This window comes from Ailuropoda melanoleuca, chromosome 4, assembly GCF_002007445.2.
Source record: "Ailuropoda melanoleuca isolate Jingjing chromosome 4, ASM200744v2, whole genome shotgun sequence".
Classification (NCBI taxonomy): domain Eukaryota; kingdom Metazoa; phylum Chordata; class Mammalia; order Carnivora; family Ursidae; genus Ailuropoda; species Ailuropoda melanoleuca.
This window is the reverse complement of record NC_048221.1, coordinates 85,149,505-85,177,076: the sequence shown is the minus strand read 5'-3', so window position 1 is coordinate 85,177,076 and position 27,572 is coordinate 85,149,505. Positions and strand designations below refer to the sequence as shown.

The 27,572-nt window shown below is 41.4% G+C and overlaps 1 protein-coding gene across 1 annotated transcript; it reads right to left on the bottom strand.

The window, feature by feature from the left end:
* Nucleotides 1-256: 256 nt before the first annotated feature.
* C4H2orf74 (chromosome 4 C2orf74 homolog) lies at nt 257-27,011 on the bottom strand. The gene is made up of 4 exons (XM_019807896.2): nt 26,810-27,011; nt 1,649-1,762; nt 1,345-1,552; nt 257-604 (listed from the first exon to the last, which is right to left on the bottom strand). The coding sequence occupies exons 1-4, from the start codon at nt 26,896-26,898 to the stop codon at nt 431-433; spliced, it is 585 nt and encodes a 194-aa protein (XP_019663455.1). The 5' UTR covers nt 26,899-27,011; the 3' UTR covers nt 257-430.
* Nucleotides 27,012-27,572: the final 561 nt, after the last annotated feature.

The following is a 27,572-nucleotide window of genomic DNA, read 5'->3' as shown; positions in this document are numbered from 1 at the left end:
TCACTGACCTCTACCTCTGAAACTAATAATACATTATATGTTAATTAATTTAAATTTAAAAACATGAATTAAAAGAAACATGCTATTTCCAAAGTTCCCCTTAAATATGATTTACCTAACAGACATCTGCACAAACACAAATAACTTTATTCACGTGTTAGAACAGTGTTTGAGTAGGTAGTGTTTTAAGGACACTTAATACAATCAATTTCTTGAACTCAGATTTGAATTTTAAAAAAACTATATTCAAGCTCCGGGTATTTTACTCACAGAATTTTGCATGTAGCCCACTTCTTTGTGCTCAAAGGTAAAATACTATTTGTATTTGCTTAATTCCCCATATTTTACTGTTTCAACACGATATTGTACCCCCAGTCATTTCACTGTTAGTCTAAGCTTACATTTCTTTCACTCTCAGCTTTTTTTGAGCTCATTTTCTTTCTTTATGTTCTCGAGTATAGCTTCGAGGTGTCCGGTATTCCTTCCCAAGGTCCACAACAATTACCTCCCTAGAAAATGTCACTCCTTTTAAAGGTCTTTTGTGGTTTTCAACAGCTGAAGGAGTTCTAGTGAGAGGTATGGGTGGTTTTTGCAAATCTTCATCCTGCAAGAGAATGGAACAAACAGTATAAATGATCAATTTATGAAGGCAACAAGTCCTACTTTAAAAAATGTTGTATTTTTAATTTAGTTTATATTTTAAATTAAATATAGAAACATTGTTAGTGAGAAACAGAAGTGTTTGTAAATGATACAGGAAAGCACTGATAATCCATCATGATCTCATTTTCATATCTCTATGGTTAGAAAAGAGCCCCCCCCCAACCATTGTTCTGCCTCTGGGCATGGGCCTTGTGTTGAGGGAAGATGTGAACTGTTCCTATCAGAGAGTCCCGACAGGGAGCTCAAGAAGGCCCAGGCAATGTTTGTGTGCTGTTGTATAGCCTGGAACCAGAACAGGGACATGGGCTCTGGTCCTGAGCTTGGCCGTGGTGGAAGAATGACCTTGAACAATTCATCTCATTTTCTCATTTGTAACATGAGAGGGCTGGATCCCTAGATGATCTCCAAGGACTCCGCCAGCTCTAAGATCCTAGGATTCTAAGAAAAGCAAAATGAAGGGGAATTATTAAGAACAACACAAATGTAAGAGTGAAGAATGAGCAAGTGTCTAGATTTGGCATACATGACTGGATTAATAACATGAACTGATGAACTAAGAAGAAGGTTTAGATGACTGTAGACATTGTGCTCCTTCCAAGTATAAACTTAAGTTTCAGGCAAGACCATCTCATTGTTCCTAGCCAAATAATTTACCACCTTTTCAATCAAACAAATCCTGACCTGGTCCTTGAGAGGAGAAAAGGGCATCACCTCTTCACCATTTCCTCCAGTTTCCTTAGGCTCTTGCTTCTCTTTCATTTTGTCCTTCCCCTCTTCTATGTTCTCTTTGTTTTCTAAGGGTGTGACCACCTCTTCTTTATTCCGTCTCTGGACAAGAATGCCAGGCCTCATGGGTGCGTTCAAGTCCGTGATTTGTGTCCGTACGGTCCTAGGTAATTAGCAGGATTTTTAAAATTCATGCATGTCAGCCACCATTATCATACCCCAAAATGGATTTCTATTGCATTCTATGATACAGACTTACTTATCTTGATCTCTTGAATTATTTGTCTCCGCGTTAGCAGCTAAACAATCTTCACCTCCATTAGCATCTGTACAAGGACTTTTTTCTGTCTCTTCATCTTTCCTGCTTTGGAAACTGAAAACAAATAAGCAAAAAATTCAGAAGAAGAATGGTCTTGATTTACTTGGCATGGAACTTCACTTTTAAACAGGAAATTAGAATTTCTAAAATTCTGAAATGGAAAAAGTAAATAGCTATAGCATTATTTGCTCTATTTTAAATTGATTTATATTATTTCTAGATACATTTGCTAGTGTGACTTGAAATCTGATCCCAATTTACCAGCATGGATTTATACCATTTATATAAAAAAACCACCAATAAAAGGAGGATGCAAATGAAGCAAATTAGAAGGAGGATGAAGAAAGTGATTGCTGTGGTTTCAAAGCTCATAGGGTTAGCTAGAAGACTCGTCCACTCTCACAATCACAGATTGTACAAATATTCTTTTCCAGATTAGTTTGAATGTAGTTCTCTTGTTCTTTAAGTTTTCTAGAAACAGAAGAATAAAAGGCTATTTTCATTGTTGTTCTTTTGATCAGCTTCATAAAAGATGCTGTGCTTGTTTCGATGAAGTTGACTCACACTGGCTAATTTCTCTCCATAAATGTGGTGGGGGCTGAGGTGGTTAGAGGGGAGACTGAGCTGGGACACGTGTGATCACTCAGCTCACCTCCCCTCACCCCAAAAACTATCAGAATCCAGAGGAGAGGAATTGGAGCAGCTGGAGCCAAGCCCAGCTCCCCATTCTTCTCTCTTCAGTGACATCATAGAAGCATGGAACGGTTCAGTTAGAAGGACAAGAGTGCCAGCCCAGGCCTGCCTGTCACCTGGAGTTAGGAGAACTAAGAAACTCCTCTGGGCTGCCGTCTCGCTGTCCTCCCCTCTCAGAAGGCTGGGGTGGAGGCCATGTGGCACCATACTGGCGCTCTTTCACCAAGGATTTTCTTCCTGCTCTCCAAATGCCAGCTTTCCTCTCTTAACCTGAGCCTGTTTCTTTACTGATTCTTTTGCAGACAATGAACAATCAGTCCCACTTCCTCCTTATAAAATCCCTCTCTATAGTAATCAACTTACCCCCTAATGGATGCTCTCCAGGCTAAACAGCTGATATCCTTCTAATACCACATCACTGGACCCACTTTCTGGACAAATAAGCAAGCTGGCAGCTCTAGCAGCTGTGGCTGAAGAAGCAGGAGCAGAGCAAGATGATCAAAGTCAAGATGACCTCACCCCCAACCTAATTTCAGGTGAGTGAGTGATGCCCATGACAAGAAGGGGGAGGGAAGAGCTAGAGTTTTCTGAGAAGCAAAGAAAGATACAAAGGAATATGGCAGCTGCTGCCAACCACATCTAAAAAATTGGAAAATGAGTTCTGGGGGCCTGTGAGCTATAGCAACACTGGCTCTCCTTCAGAAGGGCAAGGACTGTGGCTTTTTAATCTTTGGATACTCCACCAAGTCAGGACCTGCAAATCCCATGAATGTTGAATGGAAGGGTCTGTGCAGCAGGTGTGATGTGTGGTGTGTGTGGTAGCACAGGTAGAGCTTGTTGGAGGGCTCAGGCCATGACTGGTTTTTTAGAACATGTGACCATCGGAGCCACTCCTAGTAGAGTGAGCAGAATTCATGGATGCCTCCTCCAGCAAGGCTCCCAGATGCAGACTCAGAGCCCATCTCACTCTCCTTACTCTACGCTGCTGCCAGACTGAGGCTTTAAGAGCCCAAATCTTTCCATGTCTCATGTACCCATAAAGGATTTTTCTGGCAGATGGGAATATTTTAGATCTACTGTTGGTTACACAGGTCTAGACATATGTAAAAACCCACCAAACTGTATCCTCAAGATTAGTGTGCCTTGTGTCATCTACTATGTGGATATTATACTGAATAGAAAGGGAAAAGGGGCCCCATCCCCGCCCTGAATTTAAATATGTGTCATTAGGAGTGCTGGACTGGAGTGCACCTGCTGCTATTTGGTCCTGTCTCCAAGACTGTTTGCCAGATATAGTCTGAGACCAGAGACTTTTAACAACAAGTAAGGGCTGACAAGACTATCATTAGGGCCTTCCTTCATTGAATGTGACTTATGAATCAATATCTCAAAATATATATATATCTATATTTAACATAATTCTGAAAAGTGGAAGGTTATTCAACTTTGTCCCTAAATCACATTTTAAGTGCACTGGACTGTAAGTCTGTGAGGCCATGATATTCATGGGTTCCAGAGCCTAACAAAGTACAATTTGCGTGCAGGTATGTGCTCAAAAATTATAGATGGTGGGAAATTACAACCAATTCTACAGAAATTAAAAATATCCGAAGAGAGTACTATGAACAATTGTATGCTGACAAATTGAATAACCCAGATGACATGGAAAAATTCCCAGAAACACAAAACCTATCAAAACAATCATGAAGACATAGGAAATCTGAATAAAATTATAAGAAGGAGACTGAATCAATGACCAGAACCTCCAAACAAAAGAAAACCCCCAGACCAGATGGCTTCACTGAGGAATTCTTTTTTTTTTTTAAGATTTTAAATATTTATTTGACAGAGAGAGAGATAGCCAGCGAGAGAGGAAACACAAGCAGGGGGAGTGGGAGAGGGAGAAGCAGGCTTCCCAGCAGAGCAGGGAGCCCGATGTGGGGCTCGATCCCAGAACCCTGGGATCACTCCTTGAGCCGAAAGCAGACGCTTAACTACTGAGCCACCCAGGCGCCCCTCACTGAGGAATTCTTTTTTTTTTTTTTTTTAAGATTTTATTTATTTATTTGACAGAGAGAGAGCCAGCGAGAGAGGGAACACAAGCAGGGGGAGTGGGAGAGGAAGAAGCAGGCTCCTAGCAGAGGAGCCTGATGTGGGGCTCGATCCCACAATGCCAGGATCACGCCCTGAGCCGAAGGCAGACGCTTAACCGCTGTGCCACCCAGGCGCCCCTCACTGAGGAATTCTATCGAACATATAAAGAAGAGCTAACCAATCATTTTCAAACTCTTCCAAACAATTGAAGAAAAGGGAACATATCATAACTCATTCTATGAGGCCAGCATGACCCTGATACTGAAACCAAAGACACTACAAAAAAAGAAACCTAAAGGATTGATATCCCTTATGAATACTGAGGCAAAAATCCTCAACAAAGTACTAGCGAACTGAATTTAGCAGCATATTAAAAGGATTATATACCATGACAAAGTAGAATTTATTTCACAAATGCAAGGATGGTTGAACATACAAAAATCAATGTAATATACCACATCAACAGAATGAAGAGGAGAAAAATACATAATCATCTCAATTGATTCAGGAAAGGCATTTGACATAATTTAATATCCTTTCTATGATGAAAAACATTAAATAAACTAGGAATAGAAGGAAACTATCCCAACATAATAAAAGCCATATATAGAAACCCCACAGCTAACATCATACTCAGTGATGAGAAAATATGTGCAGGGGCGCCTGGGTGGCACAGCGGTTAAGCGTCTGCCTTCGGCTCAGGGCGTGATCCCGGCGTTATGGGATCGAGCCCCACATCAGGCTCTTCTGCTATGAGCCTGCTTCTTCCTCTCCCACTCCCCCTGCTTGTGTTTCCTCTCTCGCTGGCTGTCTCTATCTCTGTTGAATAAATAAATAAAATCTTTAAAAAAAAAAAAAAAGAAAAAAGAAAATATGTGCAAATCACATATCTAATAATGGATTAATATCCAGAATAAATAAATTCAACAATAAAAAACAATCCAATTCAAAAATGGGCAATGCATAGACATTTCTCCAAAGAAGATACGCAAATGGACAATGAACACATGAAAAGATGCTCAACATCACTAATCATTAAGGAGCAAATCAAAACTACAATGGGATAACCACTTCATACCCATTAATAAAGCCATTATTTAAAAAAAAAGAAAAGAAGAGAAAATAAGTGTTAGAATGTGGAGAAATTGGAACCCTTGTGCATTGTTGGTGAGAATGTAAAATGGTGTATCCACTATGGAAAACAGTATGGAGGTTCCTCAAAAAGTTGAAAATAGAGCTACCAAAACCCAGCAATTGCAATACTGGGTATTTACCCCAAAGATACAAATGTAGTGACCCAAAAGGGCACCTGCACCCCAGTGTTTATAGCAGCAATGTCCACAATAGCCAAATGATGGAAAGAGCCCAGATGCCCATCAGCAGATGAATGGATAAAGAAGATGTGGTGTATATATGCAATGAAATATTACATAGCCATCAAAAAATGAAATCTTGCCATTTGCAATGATGTGGTTGGAACTAGAGGGTGTTATGTTAAGTGAAATAAGTCAATCAGAGAAAGACAATTACCATATGATTTCACTGATATGTGGAATTTAAGAAACAAGGCAGGATCATAGGGGAAGAGAGGAAAAAATGAAACGATGAAACCAGAGAGGGAGACAAACCATCAGAGACTCTTAATCTTAGGAAACAAACTGAGGGTTGCTGGAGGGGAGAGGGGTGGGGGGATCAGGTAACTGGGTGATGGACATTGGGGAGGATATGTGTTGTAATGAGCACTGGGTATTATATAAGACTGATGAATCACAGACTGTACCTCTGAAACAAATAATTATTATATGTCAATTAAATTAATTTAAATTAAAAATATTTTAAAAATCAAATATAGAGTTCCATACAATCCAGCAATTTCAGTTCTGGATGTATACGCAAGAGAAGTGAAGCAGGGACTGGAACAGATATTTGTACACCCATGTTCACAGTAGCACTATTCACAATAGTCAAAAGGTAGAAACAACCCAAGTTGGGATATATTATTCAGCTTTAAAAAGGAATGAGGGGCGCCTGGGTGGCACAGCGGTTAAGCGTCTGCCTTCGGCTCAGGGCGTGATCCCGGCATTATGGGTTCGAGCCCCACATCAGGCTCCTCCGCTATGAGCCTGCTTCTTCCTCTCCCACTCCCCCTGCTTGTGTTCCCTCTCTCGCTGGCTGTCTCTATCTCTGTCGAATAAATAAATAAAATCTTTAAAAAAAAATAAAATAAAATAAAAAGGAATGAAATTCTGATGCATGTTACACACAGATGAAGCTGGAAGGCATGATAAGTGAAGGAAACATATTGATGATTCACTTCTAGCAAGTACGTGCAGTAGTCGAATTCAGAGACAGAAAATAGAATCGTGATTACCAGGTGCTAGGGTGAGGGGGGAAATGGTGACCCTATTATTTAATGGATACTGTTTCAATTTGGAAGATGAAAAAGTTCCGGAGATGGATGGTGGTGATGGTTGCACAACAACGTAAATGTACTTACGCCACTGAACTGCACACTTAAAAATGGTGAAAATGGTAAATTTTGTATTGTATATATTTTATCATAATTTAAAACAATGATTTATGGAACAGAGGAAAGGGAACCCATTTGTAGCGGCCTGGTATGTGGCAGGCACTGGAAAAAGAAAACCACCAGCACACAGAAATCTTGTTTCTATCTCCATCCTCTTGCTCAGTTTGTTTCCCCACTGTGAATGCCCCAGGCCTGCCTCAGCCCTTTACCTTCCCCACCTCCCCACTCCTGGACTTCTCTTCCATGATGCCAGCACCATCCACTAGGCTTCCTTCCTTCTTGCTTTCTTGAAGCTATCACTTCTCCTCAGTGACACACCCATGTCACCTACCTGCATCCCAAACCTGTGGCCTGTCCAGCTCCAGCTGCAGGCCAGCTGGCAAGTCGCAGGGGCTTCCACATTCTTTGTCATTTCCCACCTCCCACCCCATTATTCCTTGACCTCAGGCTCCCAGAACCCTAAACATTATCCCACCTGTTATTAAATACTGCTTTCTAATCCTTCAACCAAGAATGCCCGATAGAAACTTAAAGTTTTTCCATTCTCAAGGATATTTGTATCTTAACAAGAGCTAAAAGCAAATGCAAGACAGTGGAATTTCAGGCATCAGCCAGCAGATGGGGAGCTTCCTTTGGAGCAAGGAGGACTTTTCTAGTGCTCCTCATATCTGCCACATTGGGATCAGGTATCAACTCCTCCTAGGGCGAGCAGTTCTGCCCTGTCCCCCACTCCTGCCTTCAGGCTCCTTTGGGGTAGCAGCCAAAGGGTGAGCACTCCCGGGAGCAGGGTCTGCAGCAAGCTATGCTCCAGATGGGCACAGGATGCCTGTGAATCCCAACCACCCCCCTGAGGCCTTGATCCATGCAGTCTGGTGACGTCCTCTAACAGAAGCATGATCCCTGAATTCCAGGATCAAGACAAGGACATTCAGAGGACTTACACGTCACAGCTGCCTGAATGTGAAAACCAGGGGAGCACACAGGATCCAGGCCTGGCTAGTCAGAACAGTCCACAGTTCAGGAGTCAACATGTGATCTAGTCCACTCAGTTAGTCTCAATTTGTCAAAGCTCTTGCAGAAACTACCAGCAAAGAAGAGAGAGGGTTGAGAGATATAGAGAGACAAATTACAAATGACTCTGCTTGATCTAACCATGCCTGAAATCTTGATTTTTTCAGTGTGGACTGGAAGCTGTCAGTTGTGCAAACCGATGGCTTTCCTTTTTGGCTTAAGCTGGTCTGAGTGAGGTTTATGTCTCCTGCAATCCAAGATTGCTGACCAACACACTCTCTAGCCAACATCATACTGTCTCCCTGAGTCCTTGATTTCTAACATGAGATTCCTCAATTCCTCACATAAGAGCCATTGAGCCCATCAGTTTTTACTAGAGGAAGGAAGGAAAAAATGATATTACACACCAAGATAAATAGCTAATTATTAGTACATATAATTTCCACATAAGAAAAGGTTGTTCTGCTGAAAAGCCTTCATTATTTATGATCCACAGTTAACCTTTTCATACCGAAGCCATTTAAAACCTCACAAAGTTAGGGCGCCTGGGTGGCTCAGTTGGTTAAGTTTCCGACTCCTGGTTTTGGCTCAGGTCGTGATCTCAGGGTCGTTGATTGAGCCCCATGTCAGGCTCCGCACTTAGCAGGGAGTCTGCTTGGGACTCTCTCTTTTCCTCTCCCTCTGCCCCTCCCCCTGCTCTCTCTCTCAAATAAATCAATCTTTTTTTTAAAAAAATAAGACGTCACAAAGTCAGTACAGTTTGATGAGGCAATACATTCATCACCCAACTGTTTCTCATGTAACAACACCGAGCTATACAACAGGAAACACAGCTCTTGGCAGGGGTGGCCTACCAGGAGAGCACTTCTCTCACTAAGGAAATGGGCACCAATCCCCAAATGCCACAGTTCAGCAGAGGAGTCTCAAATTCACTACAAAAGATTTAGCAAAACTTTATAGCTAATATTTATTCACCTAGAATTGAAACATCTTTGAGAAAGTGTCAGAAGCATTATACTATTAATATTAGATTATAACCACCCCAAATCGGGTAAATACATTCCTGGCTTCAACTACCATAGCTGTAGCAACCGTGTGCACACCCATCCCAGGGCACATTTTAAAGTCCCTCTGTGTTGCGCTCTGCTACTGGCTTCATGAGGCCGAAAGACTCCAAGTTGAGGAGTCAACAACCCCTGAGTCATCATTCCAGTGGTCCCATTCAATCTTCTGGTTTGTGAAGGGCATACCTGAGCTGCAGGCAGAGGAGAATCTTCTGGCCATGTATTTGAGCATCTTCTGCTTTATCCCATGCTATGTGGTTAGTAGGATCAAATCCCAAGGACTATGGGGGCACCTGGGTGTCTCAGTCAGTTGAGTGTCTGGGATCAAGCCCCATGTGGGGCTCTCTGCTTAACGGGGAGTCTGCTTCTCCCTCTGCCGCTCCCCCTGCTTGTGCTCGCTCTGTCAAATAAATACAGAGATAGATGATAGATAGATAGATAGATAGATAGATAGATAGATAGATAGATAGATAAAATCTTTTTAAAAATTGCAAGGACTATGAAAAGCATATTGGTCTCTGATTCCATACCTGCCTGAGATGTCCAGGACATATGTCGAAGCTGACCTGGTCCATCTATTCCTGGGAGACTTTTTGACCTTGTGATTCCAACTCAGGGAACAGGTGAGAGGACATTCCAGCCTACCTCAGGGGAGCAAGTATCCCCCACAGGTTTGTACAGACCAAGCCTTTTGCACGTTATATTATAAGCTTTATGTCCTTTATTTAAGGACAAATACCTATTCGCAGATCACACATGGATTAGCACTGATTGAACAACTCTATTTGTTTTATTTCACATTTTTTCTAAGATTTTATTTATTTATTTGAGAGAGAGAGAGAGAGAGACAGGGCACAAGCAGAGGGAGCATCAGGCAGAGGGAGATGCAGGCTCCCGCTGGGCAAGGAGCCCACTGTGGGACTCGATTCCAGGATCCTGAGATCATGACCTGAGCCGAAGGCAGACGCTTAACCACTGGGCCACCCAGGCACCCCAAAAAGATGATTTTTTTTTTAAATACCAACACATTTTTCCAGTTTATAGAAGCATTACACTTGTTTTCTTATTGTTGAACAACTTACTGCTTTTATAAATAGCATTGATGGTCATATTTATATATAAATAGATGAATTAAACTCATATTAAAATATTAATCTTCACTTTTATTTTCAAAAGTTTATTGGCTTCTGACTCTATCTTTTGTTTTAAATCTCATCCACTTTGTTTCACTTTTTTGGGCTCCAAATATCTTACATTTTGATCTATTACTTTTAACTTCTATTTATTCACTTTTTAAACTACTTTATTTCTAATTTCTTAGGCTCAGTCTTCTATTAGCCTTCGTTAAGGCAAAAGCAATGTTCTGCTTTAGGTTTAGAAAACTGGTAAAAACACTTTGATTTTTAAATTTGTCTTATTAACTTGTAAAAGGGGAATCCTAATCATCTATAGATCCCAATAGTTTTGTTTGTTTGCTTGCTTGCTTTTGGGAAGGGAAAAAGGTTGGAAAAAACATGCATTGGTGATGTGACTTAACTTTTAAAAAAACATGTTTTATAAACAAGCACAATTTCTCATAAAAGCAATTTTTTCTGATTCTAAGCAATTTTCTCAAGCTTAGAAGTTAGTTTCTTGCAGATGTCCAGTCTTTCTTGATCACAAGAGTCTTTATGTAATACTCTATTGAATTAAAAGAAACCCCAGAAACACAACTCTGCCACTTGAGCAATTTAATTTTATTAGGAACTTACTTAAACTATGAATCACTTTTAATTTTTCTGTTACCTTTTCGAGAACAAAGTAAAAATGTTCACAGCATATCACTGATAAGCTAATGCTCAGAGAGATGTTTTCCTCTCTGTATAGGATTTTAGTCAGTATTGGGCAAAAACACATATTGGTTTTAGTAGACTTTCTTAGAACATTTTTAGATTTACAGGAAAATTGAGAAGATAGTACAGAGTTCTCATACACCTCATATCCAGTTTATTATTAACATGTTACATTAGTATGGTACATTTGTTACTATTAATGAACCAATATTGATGCATTATTATGAACTAAAGTCCATAGTTTACTCAGATTTCCTTAGTTTTTTTTTTTTTTAAGATTTTATTTATTTATTTGACAGAGAGAGAGAGACAGCCAGCGAGAGAGGGAACACAAGCAGGGGGAGTGGGAGAGGGAGAAGCAGGTCCCCAGGGGAGGATCCTGATGTGGGGCTCGATCCCAGAACACCGGGATCACGCCCTGAGCCGAAGGCAGATGCTTAACAACTGAGCCACCCAGGCGCCCCCAGATTTCCTTAGTTTTTATCTAATGTCTTTTTCTAGTCCAGGATTCTATCCAGGGTACTACATTACAATTACTTGTCATGTTTCCTTAGACTCCTCATGGCTGTGACGGTTTCTCAGACTTTTGTTGTTTTTGATCACCTTTAACAGTTTTGGGGAGCACTGATCAGGTATATTGTAGGATGACCCACTACTGGAATTTGAGCAGACACATTTTTTATTCCGAATTTTCTTTAAAGTAAAGGCACACACATATTTTTAATTCCACATCTTCTACCTTTGTTGATTTACTCAAACATTTTAAATCATCTTCCTCCTTTGTACTCATTTATATTTTTCTTTTATGTACAGTGATGCTTGGTAATGTTTGATAAAAGTAGCTCTAAGGAGAAAGCCCACTCTACAAACAAGGGGTTGATAGCACCCTCGTTCATCATATCTCAACCCATCTCGATGCCCTTTCATTGTATCCCTAGCCTTTCAAGCACAGCTTTCTGGGGCGCCTGGGTGGCACAGCGGTTAAGCGCTTGCCTTCGGCTCAGAGCGTGATCCTGGCATTATGGGATCGAGCCCCACATCAGGCTCCTCTGCTATGAGCCTGCTTCTTCCTCTCCCACTCCCCCTGTTTGTGTTCCTTCTCTCGCTGGCTGTCTCTATCTCTGTCAAATAAATAAAAAAAAAATTTAAAGCACAGCTTTCTGAAACCTTACCCTGGGGGACTTGGGAGCCTCACCTTTGTGCAGACCCCAAACCAGATTCACCTCGATTCACCCCCAAATCCTAGATCTCTAATCCACAAATGGAAGAAGTTCATGGTTTAAAATTCATGGTCTTCAAAAGATCGAATCATTGGATCTGGGGCAAACTAGGACAGCATGGCCCTTATTAAAATGCCCTTGGGCTGATTTTGTGGAGATCAAGTTGGTGTTAGACTTTGTGATGTTTTTACTTCTTTGATACTCCTTCCTTCACCCTGAGTGTGGACGCAGCTTATTAAATCACTTCTAGCAAATAAAATGCAGCAGAAGTGAAGAACTGTGAATTCTGAAAATAGGTGATAAAATGCATTATGACTTCCTCTTTGCCTTTTCTCTTGACTCACCTGTTTTGGGGGAAGCCTGCTGCCATGTGGTGAGGACACTGAAGCAGCCCATGGATAGGACCATGTGATGAGGAACCGAATCTTCCTTTCAATCACTAGCAAGGAAATAAAGCTTCTTGCCAATAATCCTGCGAGTAGGCTTAGAAACTGATCTTCCTCCAATAGAGTCTTCAGATCACTGTAGACCAACATCTTGACTGCAACTTCAAGACAGAATCACCAAGCGAAAATATTCCTGAAATCCTGACTCACAGAAACTATGAGATAATGCTTATATTAATCTGCTAAATTTGGGGTCATTTGTTATGTAGCAATAGCCTGTGCTGTTTATATTTTTAATTTTCTGTATACTATGATGTTTTGATATCTGAAATAACTTTCTGGCTGAGGAGACTACCCATCCTGGGGCAAGCCAATTCTTAGAGATAGCATGTTCAGCTGGGAGCATGCCTTTGATTTGCAAATTAACCAATCCAGAGCCATACCTCCTCTATCGGGCCTGTGCACTCCAACAGGCAATATTCCTCTGCCTTAATCATCCCAGGGCCAGGCACTAGGCAATGAGAGACCCTCCCCCCATAGTTTAGAGCCCATAGAAATTATTCAAATTAGCCAATCCTAAACTGTTTACTCTGCCCTGCCTTGTTTTTCCTGCAGAAACTTCAATAAAGGCTGTAGCCTCAGCTCTCCCCTCTTGCCCCTTTTTCCTCTTGCCTGACACCGGTGCTTTCCCATGTGGCCCTGCATGCTGTGCTCTGCCTCCTGAGCCTCTAGGACTTGGGAGTATAGTAAACTTTGTTTTCCTGAGCCTCTCCTGTGTTTCCTTCTGTGGCCACACCTGACTGACTTCACATAGAAGTCAGAACACAGCTTGGGCGAGGGAACATGCAGAGGGAGGACCAACAATACTCTGTAGCAAGGATCAACCTGTCTCAAAGTGGGTCTGTCCAGGTGGGTCCACTTTCCCTGTCAACATCACAAGATGATCCTTTCAGAGTATGACTCACCATGACTCTCATTGATTGTAAAAGTCAATCAGGTACCTTCAAGAGCTAGGGTTCTTATGAGTGGGAGTTTATGTATTAAAGTCAGTTATGCTCTTCTTGGAGGTGCTCTTAATATGTCAGGATAACCAATGGAATTAGAGGGTATTATACTAAGTGACATAAGTCAGTCAAAGAAAGACAAATACCATATGATTTCACTCAGACGTGGAATTTCAGAAACAAAACAGATGAACATAGGGGAAGGGAAGGAAAAATAAAATAAGATGAAAATAGAGAGGGAGACAAACCATAAGAGACTCTTAACTATAGAGAACAAAGGGGACATGGGTGGAAAGATGAGGTAACTGGGTGATGGGCATTAAGGAAGGCACGTGATGTAATGGGCAGTGGGTGTTATATGTAAGTGATGGATCACTGAATTCTACCTCTGAAACGAATAATACAGTGTATGTTAATTAAATTGAATTTAAATTAAAAAATTAAAATTATGTTAGGATACCCAAGACCTCACTAGAATCTAAAAGAAAACAGAAGTCTGATGTACCGCCATCCCAAGAGTCCTGGGTCTCTTAGGGGGCCCAGAACTTAAGTCAAAGAAATATGGCTAAGTTTTAGTTTTTTCACTCTTGGCAGAATTAAGAGCTATCCCCAAACGACAGCTTAATCAACCTTTAACACCAGCCCCTAAGGAGAATGTCCATGACTTGCTACAGCATTCTTCCTGGGACCCCTGGCGGGACCCAGTATGGTGCAACGCGACCATTATCTCCTACTTCGTGTTAGGAAGGCACGTTGCCTCCAACTCTGGCCCAAGAAGGTCTAGACTCTAAGCCACCACATCCAGTAACCCAAACCTTCCTTCATGAAAGTTATGCTTGAGACCCTTCTTTTGGGCTGCCCCATTGGAAAGCCCAACCACTTGGCCCATCAAGTCCATGGGCCCCTATTTCCAGGATCCAGTTGCACATGCTCTACTTTGAACCAGGGGAGCCTCACAGGTGCTAAGATAGACAGAAGGACTAAAGGTTTGTTTCATTTTTCTTTCTTTTTTCCTTTTTTTAGTTCTGGAGCCACTTTCATAGACATCCCAGGCAGCTGTGGAACTGAGCTCTGTCACACGCAGTGGGCTGTGGGAAGCATTATTATAACACCTAGGACTGTGGAAACCGTGACATGATGCACCTGTACCTGAGACATCCACCCTCCTACATACTGGTTAAATTACTTCCTATCCCAGAGGAAACCATACTCACTCCCCCTGAAGAAACTTGTCCTTGATTAATACAGATCCAGGTGTCATATTTAAAGTGGGAGGAGAGACATTTTATTCTACACATTTTATTCTACATTTTATTCCAATAAAACAGAGTCGTGGTTAGACTTTGTATCTGAAGCAATGTTTTCAAAGTATACCTTGTTCTTGAAGCCCATCTATGCTCATGTTAGCCCCGGGAGGTTAGGGCACTGAGAAGAGCAAGAAAGACTGTGGGGACTTCTAAAAAAATTACTGAGGAAATATATATCAATTACAAAAAATACATATTTTTTAAAGTGCCCCTTTATTCCAGCACCCAGAAATAGCCACTGTTAACAAAATTATCCTTCCTCTTTTTACACATACCCAACTAGAAGAAAATGGTGTTTACATGTCCAGGGGCTGACCCTTACCAGAAGAATGAGTTTGTCAACTGCTGGCTTCTTTATAGAGAAGGTGGTAGGAGAGGAAGCCCTACAAAAGAGAGGCTGCACTGTTCAGGTTCAGGAGTGTGAGCTCTGGGAATTATCAGGTTGAGAATCATTGCTTGTCAAGGGGAAAAGATCACACAGTACTTTTTGTGTATGTGGTACTGTGTGACCTTGGATAAGTTACTTAACCTCTCTGTGCTTCACTGCCCTCACATCAAGTTTGGAGATAATAACTGTTCCCATAGGACTGTTGTGAGATTTAAATGAACTAATATTTATATGCTTGGAGTGGCGTCTAGCACATGGCAAGTGATCGATGATTCTGTTATTGTTATTGTTATTAAGAATTTAATCTGGGGCATCTGGATGGCTCAGTCAGTAGAGCGTGTGACTCTTGATCTCGGGGTTGTGAGTTTGCGCCCCATGTTGGGTGTAGAGATTACTTAAAATTTTTAAAAAATATCTTTAAAAAAAGAATCGAATCTGGTTTAATCGGGTAAGAGAAGATGGTAATTTCACAACACCTGCTGGTTCTCTAAGTAGCTGAGAGCAGCAAGCTCACTGTCTGTGAAGGTTCCCTTTCTTACCTACATGGACGAGCGGGCGCGCGCGCGTGCGTGTGTGTGTGTGTGTGTGTGTGTGTGTGTGTGTGTGAAAATGCGCACTGGGAAGGATTAAGGAAGGAGTGCTTTCTTGGAGAGAAGGGAATAAAAGGTGGATTTCAAGATAAGAANTGTGTGTGTGTGTGTGTGTGTGTGTGTGTGTGTGTGTGTGAAAATGCGCACTGGGAAGGATTAAGGAAGGAGTGCTTTCTTGGAGAGAAGGGAATAAAAGGTGGATTTCAAGATAAGAAAGACTAGGGCCCCTGTAGAAGGGTTGCTTCTTTCTTTTTTCCTTTTCCTTGGGCTTTGGGAACCATCATAGTATCCAGTTTGCGGATCCCCCACCATATTGTTATTCTCTCTAGTTAGCCCCAAGCCTTCAGTAAACCCTTTACACAGAGCTGTTTGGGGACTTGGTTTGGACAAGAAAGGGTGTGCTCTCAGCTTCTTGGACCCCCACCCTCTTGCCATTCTCTGTTGTTTCCTCCCTTCTGGAGGGAGAGGCAGGGAGCCAAGGCACCAAGGACAACATTTGCCAGACTTTGAATTCCATTCCCTTAGTAAGTATTCAGATGAGGACTACTCTCCCTTCTCTGTGTGTTTAAAGAGAAACACATTGCTAAACCCTTCTTTCAGAAATTGTATCCCTCCCTCTCTTTTCTCTCCTCCACCTTAAGGTGGCCGGTCACCAATTTATTTCAAGTATGAAATTCCTCAGACAGTGATTTCCAATCTCTTTACCCTTATTGTTCCCAAGGTTAATTGTTAAATGGCATTTTGTTCATCTTAAAAGGCAAATAACCTCAGCTAAATTTTGAAAGCAAAAATTGCATCCCCCACTGTTCTTACTGTGGTACATTATATACACGCACGCTACTCCTGCCCTTGAACCTTGGCTGGCTAGTGACTTACTTTGACCAATAGAATGTAACAGAAGAAATGCTGTGCCACTTGTGGCCTAGCCCTTTAGAGACCTGTTGGCCTCTGCACCTCCGCTCTTGGAGCCCTGCAGCACCAGGGAAGAAGCCTTACCTCGGAGCTAGAGAGGCCCAGCTCCCACAAGGCACTAAACATGCAAATAAGGCCATCTTGGAAATTCCAGCCCAAATGAGTGATCCCAGCTGTCTTCATCTGTTTGGGATGCTTTAACAGAAATGTCATAGCTTATAAACAACGGACACTTATTTCTCATAGTTCTGGAAGTCCAAGATCATGGCACCTGCAGATTGAATGTCTGGTGAGGGCCCTCTTCCTGGTTCATAGACAGCTATCTTTCTGCTGCGTCCTCACATGATGGAAGGAGGGAGAGAGAGCCCTTTTGGGCTTCTTTTATGAGGGCAGCCCTCTTTGGCTTCCTTTTCATGAGAGCTCTGACCACCTCACCTAATCACCCACAGGCCCCACCTCCTAATAGCATCCCCTAGGGGTTAGGACTTTAACGTATGAATTTTGGATGGACCGAAATAGTCAGACTATAGGGCCAGCCTCTGCCAAATGGAACAGAACAACCACTTAGCTGATTTAACACAACTCATAGAATCATAAAAGTAATAAATCCCAAACCCCACTTCTTAACATATCAGAATTATTGGCTTTCTTCTACATCTGAATATGTGCAAAATCCCCTTTTAGATCTGCCTTGGGAGCAAGGGTGGAGGGAGTGTCTGGCACTCAGGGAGGGAATGTACCATATCCTGATGCTTAACAGGGGTGGGGAAGGTGGACCTTATTAAAAGTAAGCAAAAGTTATAGAAAGTTACTTGAAAAGAGGATTCTGGTAAAATACATTTGAAAGGAGGTCAAATATATATTTGAAAAGAAAGGAACTCATGGTATTTATTCAGATAAAGAGAAATAGGACATTGAAGATTTGTACAGGGATCATGTTTGTTCAAGGGAGTAATACACTAAGAACATTTCTTAAATTTTTAACTAAATATGTGACAAGAGTTTCTTTGTTCTTTTGTGAAGTTTTTCTGGCTTATGGATGGGCCAATTTCCTCATCTTTATAATTTGTCAAATTCACAGTGGCTCTTTCTAGTGGGTGGGACCAACTGAAATTATGCTGTATTTTTTCTTCTCACTCTGACTCCTTCCTCAGTATCCCTTTTGCTATGGACCCCTTCAAGTTCACTGGATCATTGTCAGTAAAAAGGAGAGGACTGTTTAGAAGATTGATACCTGGGACATCTGGGTGGCTCAGTTGGTTAAGCATCTGCCTTTGGCTCAGGTCATGAAACCAAGGTCCTGGGATCAAGCCCCGCATCAGGCTCCTGCACAGTGGGGAGCCTGCTTCTCCCTCTGCCCCTCCCCCTGCTTGTGCTCTCTTCCCCTCTCTCTCTCTCTGACAAATAAATAAAAATCTTTAAAAAAAAATAGAAGATTGACACTTATTTGCTCTCTGGGACATGCATGCTCCAAAGATGTCTACAACTGACTATTGTCATTTTGACCAAGACAGGTCCTGGTTGAGCACTTGTGAGAAGGAATGAGAAGGAATCATTTCTTACAGAGAATAAAAAAAATTTGTAAGTAACATTGCTCTATTCCAGCTGATTCAATTTCTTGATAAAGGGTGGGGACCTGGGGGACTCAGTCGGTTAAGCATCTAACTCTTGATCTCAGCTCAGGTGTTGATATCAGGGTCATGAGTTCAAATCTCATGCTGGGCTCCATGTTGTCTTAAAAAAACAAAATACTACTTTTCAATTTTATTTTCGAAAGATGAAGAAAGGGGCACATGGGTGGCTTAGTCAGTTGAGCGTCTGACTCTTGATTTAGGCTCAGGTCATGATCTCAGGGTCGTGGGATCAAGTCTCATGTTGGGCTCCAGGGTTGGCACAGGGTCTGCTTGGGATTCTCTCTCCTTCCCTCTGTCCCTCCCCACTTGCACACTCTCTCTCAAATAAATAAATAAAACTTTTTTTTTTTTTAAAGGGAATAGATGAAGAAAGTCAGGGAATGGAAAAACTAACGTTGGAGCCAGCAACAAAGAAGGACTAAGGGTACTGCCATGCCTTGATTTGTAGAAACTGTTTCACTAGAGGATTAATACAACAATGTACCTAAAAAGAGGTGGATGCAATGGTGAGAAATGAAGGAAAAGGGCAGTAAATACTAAAATGGGGGGCACCTGGGCCGCTCAGATGGTTAAGCATCTGCCTTTGGCTCAGGTCATGATCTCAGGGTCCTGGATTGAGCCCTGCATCAGGCTCCCTGCTCAGCAGGGAGTCTGCTTCTCCCTCTTCCTCTGACCCTTCTCCTTGTTCATGCTCTCTCTCTCTCTCTCTCTCATGAGTAAAAAATCTTTTAAAAAATGCTAAAATGTTCCCAACTAGTCCAAAACTAATCTCTGTCTTACCTAACAAGCATGTCTTGCCCCTGAGCTCAGAGATTCATTATCCACTCAGTCCTCAGTTCCCTGAGCCAGAAATCTGAAAGTCAGCACAGACTTCTTCCTTTCTCCCCATCTAATCAATGACCAAATCCAGCTGACTGACATCCTAACCTTTCTCCAAACCATTCCTCCTTTCTATATCTACCACCCAGGTCTACCAGGATGTCACTAACCCTGCCTCGACTATTACAGGAGCTGTCGGACTGGTCTTGCTTCTGAATTTGTTTCTCTTTAACTCACCAATTACCAACCATCAAAGCTACCTTGGTCAAATACAATTCTGGTAATGCCAGTCTTGGTCAGTGGCTCCCCATCACCTACTAAATAAGTTCTAGTGTCTGCCTTCAGAGTCTCCTTTCCCTGGCTTTGTTTCCCGTTACGCTGCTTAGGATTCTCTACACTGCTGCACTGTCTTCTTGCACACGCCTTTCTGTACTCTCATTGCTCCAGCCCGAACTCCCAGTCGTATCTCATTGTTCATCTCATCGTCTCCAGGAAGCCTTCCCTGATACCCACCCACTTCTCATGGCTCAGTCAGGTGAGTGTCTGACTCTTGATTTAGCTCAGAGCATGATCTCAGGGTTGTGGGATCAAGTCCCACAGTTGGCCTCTGTGCTCAGCGTGGAGTCTGCTTGAGGTTCTCTCTCCCTCTCTCTCTGCTCCCCCCCCCCCCGCTTGCACTATTTCTCTCTAAAATAAATAAATAAAATCTTTAAAAAAATAAGTCTCCTTCAAAGAGGGGTTCGCAGCTCCACCCCCACCATGAGACAGGAACAAATGCAGAACATACTGATGACTGTCTTCTGGGAAATCCTCCCCCCAGAACCCCCATTCCAAACTCTTTTATAGGTTATAGGTGGGTGATTGCTGATGCAGGAAGAGCCAGCTTCTCCATCCCTTACTTGTGTGTGGGGTCCTAGAAGTACATGTTACCTCCTACAACGTGCTTGGCCTTTGGAGTCTCTGCTGAAATTCCAAGTCAGAACCCCTTTCTAACATCCTATAACCAATAAATATGAATTTCAGATCTTGGGTAATATGATAAAGAAAATAAAATGATAGAGATTAAGAATGGTTGGTTTCCCTCCCAAAATCTGAATGAGGAGTATCCACTACTAGAAGATACGGGAGCAGAGAAAAGAGCAAGTGCACAGCCCCCGAGGAGAAACTGAGCTGGGCACATTCCAGGGCCCCAGAGAAGGCCAGTACATCAAGCACGTAATAAGCAAGGGGAGGAACAGTCTGAACTGGAGTAAAAGTAGAAGCTAGATCAAACAGGACTTTATAAGTCCTATAGCAATTTATTTTATTCTAAATAGTGAGAAGTCATTCGACAGTTTTATGGGGATGTGATGTGCTCAGATTTTTAGGTTTTGTAAAGGATTATTCTGATTGCTATGGGAAAGTAGACCATATCAGGAAAGAGAAAAGGGAGGCTGGAAGCTGTTGAGAGATGATGACCTGGATTAGAGTGGCAGCCCCTGTGGTGATCATGCAGGTAAATAACTTAACACTCCTCCCGTTGGACCTGGCTGTTCTTATAGTTGATGGCAGTCAAGCCTTCGGACAACATCACAGACCTTAGACTGACACCTTGACTGGAGCCTCCTAAGACTCTATGAAGAAGAGGACCCAGTTAAGCCATGCCCAGAATCCTGCCCTCAGAAACAGTGAGACCATACCACGCATGTCATTTTAAGCTGCAAAACGTGGGATAATTTGTTACACGACAATATGGAATGAATACAGCTCCCGGATGACACCAAAGCTCTGTGGTCTGAGGACCACAATCTGAGTGGCAAGGAGATTAGGGAGAAGAGGGAGATCATTTGGAGAGGGCTGAAATAGTGTTAAAAAAAAAAAAAGGCACTGAGTCAGTGGTTTGAGAGCATCTCAGCCACTGCACATGCTGCTGCCTGTCCTGCCGGCACAATCACAACCAGCATAAACAGAAGAAATGTTTGCGTACACACGTCTCTTTGCCCATTCCAGAAGTTGCTCATGATTTGTAAGTACGCTGAATAAAGAAAATTGTTGGGATAGGGAGTCAATAAGATTGGGCAAACAAGTTTTCTTCAAAATTTGCTTAGCATTGGAAAATTTAAATGGTCTATCAAGTTCTTTTTTTTTTTTTTAAAGATTTTATTTATTTATTTGACAGAGACACAGCCAGCGAGAGAGGGAACACAAGCAGGGGGAGTGGGAGAGGAAGAAGCAGGCTCCCAGCAGAGAGGCCTGATGTGGGGCTCAATCCCAGGACGCTGGGACCACTCCCTGAGCCGAAGGCAGACGCTTAACAACTGCGCCACCCAGGCGCCCCTATCAAGTTCTTTATTATTGATGATTTCAGTTATCTTCACAGATTTGCATTCCTTCATTTTAGGTATTAGTTTTTAAAAACTGTTACTGGATTGAAGAACTTGGAGGAAAACAGAGTCAAAGTCACTGTTTCTCTCCTCAGAACGCTGTATTATGTAAGCTATGTAGTCAGATCTTCCAAGCAGGTGACAGGATCAAGAGAAACAAGTACATTATACACACCAAAAAATGTACAAAATTGTTCATAGCATTGCAACCCTATCCACGATAATAAAAAACTGGGGGGGGGGCATATCTAACAGCTGGAAAATAAACTGAAATATTTACACAGTGGAATACTATGCAGCAATAAAAAGGAGAATTACTGAGGCACCTGGGTGGCTCAGTTAAGTATCCAACTCAATAACACTTCAGGTCTTGATCTCATGGTGTGAGTTTGGGCCCCATGTTGGGCTACACACTGGACGTTGGAGAACACTTTGGAAAAAAAAAAAAGGATGTGTTACTGATATACAGAGCAACACAAATAAATTTTTAAAAATGTTGTTGAGTGAAAGGATCCAGACAAGATATACTGTATGATTTCACTCATGTGAAGTTCAAGGATAGGTAAAATAGCAGTGGGAACATGAAGAACTCTAAGAAGGGTACTGAATAGAAAGGCTACGTGGAACTTTCTAGGATGACAGAAATGCTTTATATCTAGATCTTTTGGGTGGATGTATAAAAATGTAAAATTCATTGAGTTGTATGCTTAAGATTTGTATACTTAACTGTATTCAAAGTTTACCTAAATTTTTAAATTAAAAGAAAAAAGGAGATAATGAGATATATGAGTCTGGATCTCCAGTTCTCACCTGGAGATACAAATTTGAGATTTTTCTGCGCAGAAGTTATTTCAATGCCATGGGTCTGCAGGAGATCAATTAGGAAAGTAATCTAGATAGAGGAGACACCCCAAGATTAAGCTCTAGGGAAGCAGAGGTTGGGAAAAGGAAAACTGGCCAGCAGAATAGACTGAGGTCAAGAATGGGAGAGGAGGAGAAGCAGGAGAATAAGGTCTCAGAGAAAAATGTTTTAATAATGAAAGAGTCAAGGGACATCTGGGTGGCTCAGTTGGTTGAGTAATCTGCCTTCGGCTCAGGTCATGATCCCAGGGTCCTGGGATGGAGTCCTGCATCAGGCTCCTTGCTCAGCGGGCAGCCTGCTTCTCCCTCTGCCTACTGCTTCCCCTGCTTGTGCTCTCTCTCTCGCTGATAAATAAATAAATGAAATCTTAAAAAAACAAACAAACAAAAAAGAATGAAACAGTCAACTGCATGAAAAGCTACTGAGAGCCAGAGATGAAGCCAGAGAAATGTTAGTAGGGAAGACATCTTGCGGTCAAAACAGCTCTAACTTTCAACCTAACATAGTCTACTTCCCTACCACTTCCAACCCTAATTCCCACAGTCCAGACCTCCACACACAACCTGTAAAACCTAAAAACTTCTCATTTAAAGAAAAATAAAAAGTCTGCTGAAAATCAGTCATAAAATATTTTAAATTATTTTGAAACTCACCACATTGATACAGCTCCAAGACACAGTCCTCCTTTCAAAACACAAAGAGAAACATAAAATAAAAGCCTTTTTTTTCTTTAAAGAAGTCTCAAAACATTCTTGTTTCTTTTTTTTTTAAGTTCTAAAAAATGTTCTGCAAAATAGGCAATTTGGACCAATTTTTCTAGAGCACAACTAGAAAAGCTAGATCAAATTTTTTAAAGCATCTGTTTGAAAGCATAGGAGAGTAAATAAGGCCATGAAGAACTATGTGCTCAGATCCAGGAGAAAACAGAAGATAGGAATACAAGTTGCTGAGCTCAGTATTTGGGGCTCTCTGCCAATTTTCTAATTTCAGAAGATGCAGCAGAGTAGATGAACAGAGCTTTGAACAGACTCATGAAGTTGGGGGAGCATGAATTCAGGGTCATACTCTAGGAATAGGGTTGAATAGACAGGCACTAATGCCCAAATCTGAATTATCTCAATTTCTGAATGGATTAAGTTGCTCTGAGATTGACAGTGGTGCTAGCCATGTGTCAGAAGCAAATATGCATTCTCTCTGGAGGGAGAGAACATTATTTTAGGATTCAAATTATCTCTATAAGTTTCCACAATGATCACATTAAAAAAAACCAAAACAGGTATATAGGGAAACAAGTTGATGTATTCAAAAACAGAGAAGAAAAACACCTGGCTCAAAAAGGAATCAGCTAACAGAGTTATCAGATACAGATTTTAAAATAACCATTCTTAATATGTTCAAGAAAAAAAGACAAGACAACTTTGGCAGAGCACTGGAAACTATAATAAAGAAATAAATGGAAATTCTGGAACTGAAAAATACAATAAGAGAAATTAAGACCTCAATAAATAGGTCTAACAGCAGATTATTTGAACAGGATCAGAGAAAAATCACCATCCATTAAAAAAATTGATAACTGAACCACATTAAAATTAAGATGTTACGTTCTTCAAAACATATTAAAGTGAAAAGGCATGCCAAAGAGTGTTGGTATACAAAGGACGTATGTTCAAAATTTATAAAGAACTCCTATAAATCAGTAAGAAGAAAACCCAACATAAACAGATACTTCACATAAGAGGGTATCCAAAAGCACATAGTGAATAAATTTTAAAATATAATTATAACAGACTAAGAACTTTTGGTTTAAAAAAAAGCTTTCCTCCATAATTCTGAAGCATGTGAATAACATAAATCAAAACTAAAATTTAAAAGCAAGTAAGATGCTGAAAAGAACACACATGTGTTAACAGTAGTCACTTTTAGGTGAAATTATGAGTGATTTTTCATTTTTTTATATTGTATATTTTTGAAATTAAAAAAGTTATTGTGGCATTATTTTTGTTTTTAATGAATAATATTCACATGGTTCAAAAAGCAATACATTATAATGTATACGTTGAGAAATCTCTCACCCTCTATCCTTTCCTCCAACTCACAGGACACCATGATTATGAGTTTCTTTTGTATCTTTACAGAATTAATGGGGAAACAAGAAAAGATCATGCACTCTTATTCGCCTTTCCTCCACAGAAGGCACACTTTATACCTGGATATATTGTATCACTTAGCAAGAGATCTTGGAGAGCTTTCCATTGCACTACACAAGGAACCCTCATTCTTTTTCACTGCTGCATAATGCTCCATTGTACATATGTACTGTAAAAGGAGATTTCAAAAAAGAGCAAGCAAACTTAGCTAAGAGAGTCTCTTTCAAAAAACAGTCAGGGGGCCATAAAGGAGGAGGAATTTATGCACTCATCGAAGGAAACTATGAACTTTTTGAACTTTTCAAGTCAGCAGCTATGGCCCTCAGCCTGGACCACGGCAACTCAATTTTCCAAATTCTTCACTTAGAAAGGATACAGTCCAGTTTAATAAGTTTCGATCTCTCATTTGCATTTCAACTCAACCAATCCCAGTTAACCTAGTTTTGATCCCTGTTTTGCAGAGAGGACCTAAATGAGAACTGCACTCATGACCTTTCACCTTATAACTGTCCCCTCTTCGTCTTTCTCAGAACGCTATTCAGGCTTCAACCTGAACCTGTGTTTCCTGAATTGCAATTCTGGTGACCCAAATATAAGTCTGTTTGCTTTAATTTTCAGTGACTTCTTCCTTGGTTGACAGTATCATCGCTTTTTCTTTTCTTTTTTTTTTTTTTTCAAAGATTTTATTTTTATTTATTTGACAGAGAGAGACAGCCAGAGAGAGACAGCCAGAGAGAGAGGGAACACAAGCAGGGGGAGTGGGAGAGGGAGAAGCAGGCTCCCAGCGGAGGAGCCTGATGTGGGGCTTGATCCCAGAACGCTGGGATCACGCCCTGAGCTGAAGGCAGACGCTTAACCGCTGTGCCACCCAGGCGCCCCCACTTTTTCTTTTTTTAAAATCAGTCCTCTGATGGACACTTGAGTAGTTTCCTATTTTTTGCTAGTACAATCGACAAATTCAGACATCATTTCATACGTAACCAAGTGTATCTATAGGAAAAATTCTCCATAATGGGATTGTTGGATCAAAGTGTAAAATGCGGCAGTGGTTTTGATCACACAAGAGCGTTGCGACATTCTGCTCTCCCATCAGCACTATAAAACCCGTTTCCCTACATCTTCCTATACACAGCATATTGCCAAATGTTTCATTGTTTGCCAATCTGATGAGTAAAAAATATTATCTCAATGTAATTCCAATTTGCTTTCTCTCATTATAACTGACCTAGGCATCTTTCTGTATGTTTAAGGTCTATTTATTTTTCTACGGACTCTCTGTTTCCCAGTTCTTTGCCTTGTGAAAGTAGAAATAAAACAGAGTCACTTATGTCAAGGGGTTTATAAATGGAGCCAGGAGGCCATTAAGGAGTGGACCCTATGCACATCCCGAGGGGTGGAACCATGCATTGTTTTAACTGGGCCCAATCCCAAGTACTTCAAGAACGAGGCACCAACACCTGCAACTTACTACAGACTTTTGCTTAGTGATAGCCTTAGCAACTAATTGTGTTTAGCCAAGATTGGTTTTCTGCCGCCAGTGCCAATCAAAATTCTTTGTAAACAACCTATACAAGCATTCCCTTTTAGTCTCTAAAACCCCCTGACTTTTGGTGACAGATGGTAGCTATACTTGCGGTGAGCATAGCGTAAGGTATAGACTTGTCAGATCACTAGGCTGTATATCTGAAAACGAATGTAACATTGTGTGTCAGGGGCGCCTGGGTGGCTGTGCTTAAGCGTCTGCCTTCCGCTCAGGGCGTGATCCCGGCGTTCTGGGCTCAAGCCCCGCATCAGTCTCCTCTGCTGGGAGCCTGCTTCTTCCTCTCCCACTCCCCCTGCTTGTGTTTCCTCTCTCACTGGCTGTCTCTTTCTCTGTCAAACAAATAAAATAAAATCTTTTTAAAAAACAAAACAAAACAAAAAACATTGTGTGTCAACTATACAGCAATAAAAAATAATTTAAAAAATAAAAACCCCTTTATTTTGCTCCCTGGTGGAACAATGTTTTGGTCGCTGCCAAAATCTGTGTACCCTAAATTTGCAATTCTTTGATCCCAAATAAACACTTTTGCTTAATTATTGTCTCCTGACAATTTTAGGCTGCGAGCCTGTTTTTCTATTGGGTTGCAGTTTGTGAGCTATTTTACAATGAATATTTAATATATTTATATTAGAAAAAAATGATTCAAGGGAAAAAAAAAAAAAAAGATGTTCAAATTCCAGTCCTAAGAACGAATACACCAACCTCTCATCCACGAATTTGGAATCCGGCCAAAGAGGGATCCACAAACATTCTGCGACCTCTTCGGCAGGAGCCGGGACCCCACAGCGCATACTGCTAAGAGTCTCACCTGAATCCAAACACCTGTGTGCTCAAGTGTGCTTGATTCGTAACGGAAAATTTGTGTGCGCATGCTCCGAACAGCCCGCGCCTCACCTGCTTCCTGACCGGAAATCGGTTGTGTGGAGGCATACACCTGCGCTCCAGGGCACTTTCCACAGCGAGCTAAAGGCGTTCGCTGCTGATGACCTTTGTAAAAGTATTTTCACTGGAGTTGCAGAGGCAAGAGGTGCAATTAGGTGGATTTTACGAGTGAATAAGAGAGAGTAGAAGCAGATATGTCCTGGTGGCCTTCAAACTAGGGTCAAGACTTTCCTAAAAAAGCTCTTCCTGAGAGCATGCGTGTTTGTGGGCGCAGCTTCTCCTTTCCCAGCTTTCACATCACCTTTTTCCCTTTCTACAAAAGAAAGGCATACCTCTCTTCCTCCTCATAACAATGACATATTGCCCCAGGGTGTCAAAATGTCCAGGGATGACGAGCGGCAGGACAGTGCAAAATGTTGGTATTGAATTTGGAAAGCAGTAAGTCCAAGAAATTATTTTGAAATTCTGGTGTTTTCTTATTCTTTGCTTTCAACCATATTGAAGGATAAGCTAGCTGTCAGTCTGTAGATGATAAAGTGATGATAGTTCACACAATGTAATTTTTGGCATTAAGAGTCCAAAG

Excerpts from the sequence above, each read along its gene's own strand:
- C4H2orf74 (XM_019807896.2), bottom strand. The coding sequence starts at position 26,898 with ATGCGCTGTGGGGTCCCGGCTCCTGCCGAAGAGGTCGCAGAATGTTTG. Across the intron at positions 1,763-26,809 it reads TCCAAATTCGTGGATGAGAG|TTTCCAAAGCAGGAAAGATG; the intron begins GTTGGTGTATTC and ends ATTTGTTTTCAG. Across the intron at positions 605-1,344 it reads TTTCTCCTCTCAAGGACCAG|GATGAAGATTTGCAAAAACC; the intron begins GTCAGGATTTGT and ends ATTCTCTTGCAG.